Genomic DNA, 5,484 nt, shown 5'->3' with positions numbered 1-5,484 from the left:
ATGAATGCGATGTGTATTTTTACAGGGAAATCAGAGAATCAGCTGCAAGACAGACGCAAACATGCTTATTTTAATGCGTTACAACAATGCTCTCAAAATGATAAGTTTACCTCGACATGTTGGAGTCTTGACTGAGGTTGATATTTATGATAACTTGGGAAAGTTAGTAAACGCTGCTTACAACATTCCTGGCTTTACAGTCAAAACAAAAATAAATGACAAATCACACACATCTGTTTTTACTTTTTATTTTACAAAGAACAAATTTTGCATCCTCTGTTTCAGTTCCTGAAAAGTGAAAAGGGAGATGTTCAAGGAGATGTTCAGCCATGATTTGACAATGAAACCAATACCCACTACTTCACCCTTCTAATGTAAAGCTTCATTTAAATATTTTACAATTCCAAAAGTGAAAGCTCACATTGAAGTAAAACATTGTGAACTTGTATTTTTACCAATATTAAAGTGTTTGCTGTAACCAATGACACCTTTATTAAAAGTTAGCTGGCATGAAAACAAAAGCCGATTGAGGTTTGTATATTATCCCTGTAGTGGGAGAAACTGGATGTACAGATTGATTTTTAGTAATAAAATGAAATGTTTACCCTCCTGTGCATAAAACAAACAAAGAATAAAAAACATTGATAGTGCAAGTTGCAACAAACCAAGCTATATTTTAGTATGGGCTTAACCCTTTGCAGTCCTATGTCGGACCTGGTCTGACATTGCAATTATTCCTATCCGGTCCAATGTCGGACCCTGTCCGATATAAAAAAAAAAGCAAAAAAATTGGTTTCTAGTCGTTTTTTCGCCGGAAAAAGCCGAGAAAACCATTCAATGGCCAAGTGGGAGCGACAGGAGCCAAGACAAGCCGAAAAATAAAAAAAGGGCGTATCTCATGAATAGTCATATCTGCCCCTGGCATCAGATAGGGGCGGCCACAAGGAAACAAGCTGCCTGTTACTGAATCAGCGCACAGAGAATATCACAGACATTTGCAGAGCTTTTTTGAGATGTTATAGTAATAAAATAATGACTTGGATCGCGTTATTGAGGAGTTTGGTGATAAAACGAGTGATCAGGAGATCGATCGGTATGTACGACTATTATTATTATTATTTATTTCTTAGCATATGTGAAAGCTATAGCGAACGAAAGGGTGGGACGGGGCTGGAGATGCCTACTGATATGCAGGGCCTTTTAAACCCGTTTGACTGTGGATAAAAAACACTTTTAAACAGCGCGTCTAAAATTAACTGCGCGTGTGAAAATAAATTGGACCTGACGCGCACTTAATAAATGGACTGCAAATGGTTAAGTGCGTTTCGTTCGCTATAGCTTTCACATATGCTAAGAAATAAATAATACAAGTCATTATTTTATTACTATAACATCTCAAAAAAGCTCTGCAAATGTCTGTGATATTCTCTGTGCGCTGATTCAGTATCAGACAGCTTGTTTCCTTATGGCCACCCCTATCTGATGCCAGGGGCAGGTATGACTATTCATGAGATACGCCCTTTTTTTATTTTTCGGCTTGTCTTGGCTCCTGTCGCTCTCACTCGGCCATTGAATGGTTTTCTCTGCTTTTTCCGGAGAAAAAATGACTAGAAACCCGTTTTTTTGATGATGTCGGACAGAGTCCGACATTGGACTGGACAGGAATAATTGCAATGTCGGACCAGGTCCGACAATGGACCGCAAAGGGTTAATAAATGGACTGCAAAGGGTTAAGCCTTTATCAGGTATGTGTTCTCATAAATGAACTCACTTTGAGACTATGCTGTCCTCCCTCGCCAGCCTCAAGATAGAGTCATCAGATTCACCCTGAAATAAAAGCATTCACTTATTTTAAATGCTGTAGGCATTTGCTCAAAGAAGCTTGCAACAGTTGGTCGACCACAAGAAACAATATCTGTAAGCCCCCTATAGGACTACCTAGTGTAGTTCAAGATTAGCTAATTGGGTCAATGGAAGCAGGCATTTAATATTTCAATGCATTATTATTTTTTTGTATGCTGTTTGGGGAAGTTGAAATGTACAATGCATTTACATTGAACACCAATTTTTAATTCTTACAAACGTACTGAAGCTGTTTAAGGCAACAGCCATTCATATAAGACAACAGAAGACAAGTGGTCTGGGTGAATACCTGAGGGAAATCATTCTGCACATGTGCTTTAGAATTAGGCTAGATTTTATTACTGAACACTCTACAGTGCATTAAAACAAAGCCATTCTTACCATTCTACGAATAGCTCCACAGATGGCATAGGTCTTGAACTGCCCATTGAACCTGCCTGTTACCTTGTCAACCTAGAATAAAAACAAAACAATTGAAACCTTTATTCAATAACATAACCTACATAATCTCAATGTTCACTTGTTACCAAAAGTTAATTTAAAAAAAAAAAAAAATGGTGAGAAATAAGACCAACTTGCAAGCACAAACTTACCTCAGCAATGTTGATCTGGATAGAGGCATGGTCCTTGGCCCCAATGATTCTGTTACTAGCAGAGCTGAAAAAATATAATGTCAATTACAAGCATATAGTTAATTAACCATGGAATTATCTTCAACTGCAATTTGACATGTTTTGATATTAACATAACACAGTACAAGAAAGTAACTGTGTGGATATCAGGGTGAAACGTAGTGCATTATATTAAAACCATGTACTGTACACACAGGCAGCATGTGTGTCAGGTACAATAGAACCCCTTTATCCAAACTGCTCCAGGTGGAGTTTGTAGAAAAGGCTGGATTAAATCCACAGAGTTGATACTGGTGTAAAGTATTCAGGAACAAACAGCCTCTCACAAGGAAACCCCACCTTGTGATAAATATTTAAATCGAGGGCCAGTATTGATTTAAGTAAAGGCAACAGCCATTCATATAAGACAACAGAAGACAAGTGCACAAGACAAGTAAATCTTCAGGTTAGAAAACTTTTTGGCTATAACCTACATCAATGCAATCTTAATTATAGGAAATGGGCACATCCATATACAACAAATACAAAACGTGTGGGCAAATATAGTTTGAATGGAATACTACTCAATTGAATACCCTTCGAACACGTTCTTTCACAAATGGTATAGTTTACACATACGGAATTTCCTCAGGAGGACCACATCCACAGTTCAAAGTGACTTACCATTTACGGGGGACGTACAAGTCCACAAATTCGCCAGCATCGTTCTGCATGTTTGTTTGTTTTCAGATGTCACACGGTGACCTATGAAACAGAAAAAACATTGTATTCTTAGACAAACGGCAACTACACACACCAAAGCCACATTTGTTCTACGCAGATCAAGAAAAAAAACAAAAAAACATGATTTACATATAACTTGCGTTGTGAAGCGTTCGTACATCCACCCATACGACACCGTCTTTGCAATTACAATAGGCCAAGGTACTACCAGAACTTCACTAGCCTGCAGTGTCATGGACGCTTTCCATAAATACATACGGTTAGGTCTACTCTTCGTTTCTATACCCGAAATGTAGGAAGTGCATTTTAATCCATTAGCCACGCGTTACGGTTAACTTCATAAAACACGTAACTGCAAATGCATACACAGTCACCACACATGTGGCCGGTTCCACTCGGTCCGACTGCAGTATTTCATTTAATTTTATTAAAATCCATGTTACTACGAGAAACATAAAAATATATCAATATAGAACAATTGCTTATTAATCTTCATAATTCGGAAGGAATTATTTATTATTTTTGGGTGTAATGAGCAATTTATTTACTTTTTCACCGAGCAGCTCTGTTCTCTTACCTCCTTACACAGTAATGGCTGACACGGGAAAGGAAGAACACAGGCACAGGAAGCTGTCATAAAGTGGAGGTTCACTAAAACTGCTTCCGGCTCGCTTCTAAACGAGTGACATTTTTCTACGGTGTTACACAAACAGCAACATTTAAATAAAAACATCTTTGGAAATACAGTAGTCATTACATTTTCTAAACGTGTCTTTAAACATAGGTATGGAGCAGGGATTAATACGTAGTGCCAGCTATAGTTCACATTGATGCTATGCAATCAACGTAATGTCCAAAATTATATTTACATTGATTATTTACAGCAGGTACAAACCAGTTCTGCAGTCCCTACTCCCATCCCCATCTTATTATCTACATATACTTTTAAAGCGGTACTTTATGACTTCTGCATTTTCAGAATATTCAATTTCTTCCAGTACTGAATGTGTTTTAATATCCTAATATATGTGCTCAATCATTCTCTGTCGTTTCTGCTTTCATGCTATTACAGCAAAAATAAAAATTTGTCACCCATTAAAACATCTGTGACACTGATTCCACGCCGTGTATCTGTAATGTAGGCCTACAACCGGAGAAGTCTTTAGTAGTCTTTAGTCATTAGTATTTAGGAGGACAAGTCACCATTTAAATTAGCAGCTTGTATAAAAACTACATCTAATCTTCATGTATTGCACTGAAACAACGACAAAGCCAGTTACAAGGCTAGGGCTTGTATTCCAGCAGTTAGGTGTTAGATTAAGATTATAACCTGTTGGTTTAGAGTTTTAACACCAATTATTGAGCTAGCAACAGTAACTGTATTGTAGGGTATTGACAATATATTTCCATGCTGTAGTGTCACAAATTGAAATACGAACAGCCTGACAGGAAACACAGAACCAGTTGAGTGATACATAATGAGAAAATATATTTGAAAAGCTATTTTCATCAGATAAAATAGATCATTAAAAACAAGTTTCCATTCCCAACAGCAGTTACTTCACAAACTGAATAATACAGTACGCGACATGGTCACACCGACACAGAATTAACAGTTAAGCCACAAGGTAATATAAATTCAGACTATATATTACAGAACATAAAAGAAAAAGTATTGTTTACTATAACATCCAAATGAAGGACAGTACCCCCCCCCCCCCCCCCCGGTCTTATTCCATCTTTAACAGCAAATACATTTTACAGTTTCATCAGATGCAGTATTGAGCATCATTAAGAGGTTATGATTGAATACAGATAGCTGACACAGTTTAGCCACAGATTCCGCTTTAGGACTATCACAGTGTTAAAGCAGGACTCTTAAGAATTCATTGATACAATTCTTCACGAGCAGCAACATTGAGAAGACAAATCTGCTTGGAAAGATGCCAGACAGACAGCCCCCCTCACATATAACTGAATTCTGAAGTACTGTGAGATTGTAGCAAATAAGTCTTGGTCAAAATAGTCAGTGTTGACACAAAGATCATATGAGTGACAGCAGATCAAGTTCCCCCACACAGTAGGGCTTGCAAATGGATGCTGCAATTTATCCATTTTGATTAAAACAACTGGCATATTTACTGGAAAGTTATTAACTTTTTACAAATACTTTAACTGGTATTATGATTCAGGCACTTGTACTTCACTATATATAGCAGTGAACCTTGATAAATACACACCTGGTACTCCTACCAGTATATCCTGG

The 5,484-nt window shown here is 37.4% G+C and overlaps 1 protein-coding gene across 3 annotated transcripts; it reads right to left on the bottom strand.

Moving 5' to 3' along the window:
- Positions 1 to 232: 232 nt before the first annotated feature.
- LOC117418392 (small ribosomal subunit protein eS21) lies at positions 233 to 3,912 on the bottom strand. 3 transcript variants are annotated; one of them, XM_058991008.1, is made up of 6 exons: positions 3,796 to 3,912; positions 3,159 to 3,239; positions 2,457 to 2,520; positions 2,245 to 2,316; positions 1,772 to 1,827; positions 233 to 288 (listed from the first exon to the last, which is right to left on the bottom strand). In XM_058991008.1, exons 2-6 carry the CDS (start codon positions 3,206 to 3,208, stop codon positions 282 to 284), a joined length of 249 nt encoding a protein of 82 aa, XP_058846991.1. In that variant the 5' UTR covers positions 3,209 to 3,239; positions 3,796 to 3,912; the 3' UTR covers positions 233 to 281. The 3 variants fall into 3 exon arrangements, with proteins under 3 accessions (XP_058846991.1, XP_058846992.1, XP_033887295.1); XM_058991009.1 differs by having other exon boundaries at positions 3,767 to 3,808; XM_034031404.3 differs by lacking the exon at positions 233 to 288 and having other exon boundaries at positions 1,768 to 1,827.
- Between the last annotated feature and the right edge of the window lie 1,572 nt (positions 3,913 to 5,484).

The sequence above is a fragment of the Acipenser ruthenus genome, chromosome 18 (assembly GCF_902713425.1).
Source record: "Acipenser ruthenus chromosome 18, fAciRut3.2 maternal haplotype, whole genome shotgun sequence".
NCBI classification, from domain to species: domain Eukaryota; kingdom Metazoa; phylum Chordata; class Actinopteri; order Acipenseriformes; family Acipenseridae; genus Acipenser; species Acipenser ruthenus.
Note: the sequence above shows the minus strand (reverse complement) of the source record. Positions and strands in the feature narration are given on the sequence as shown.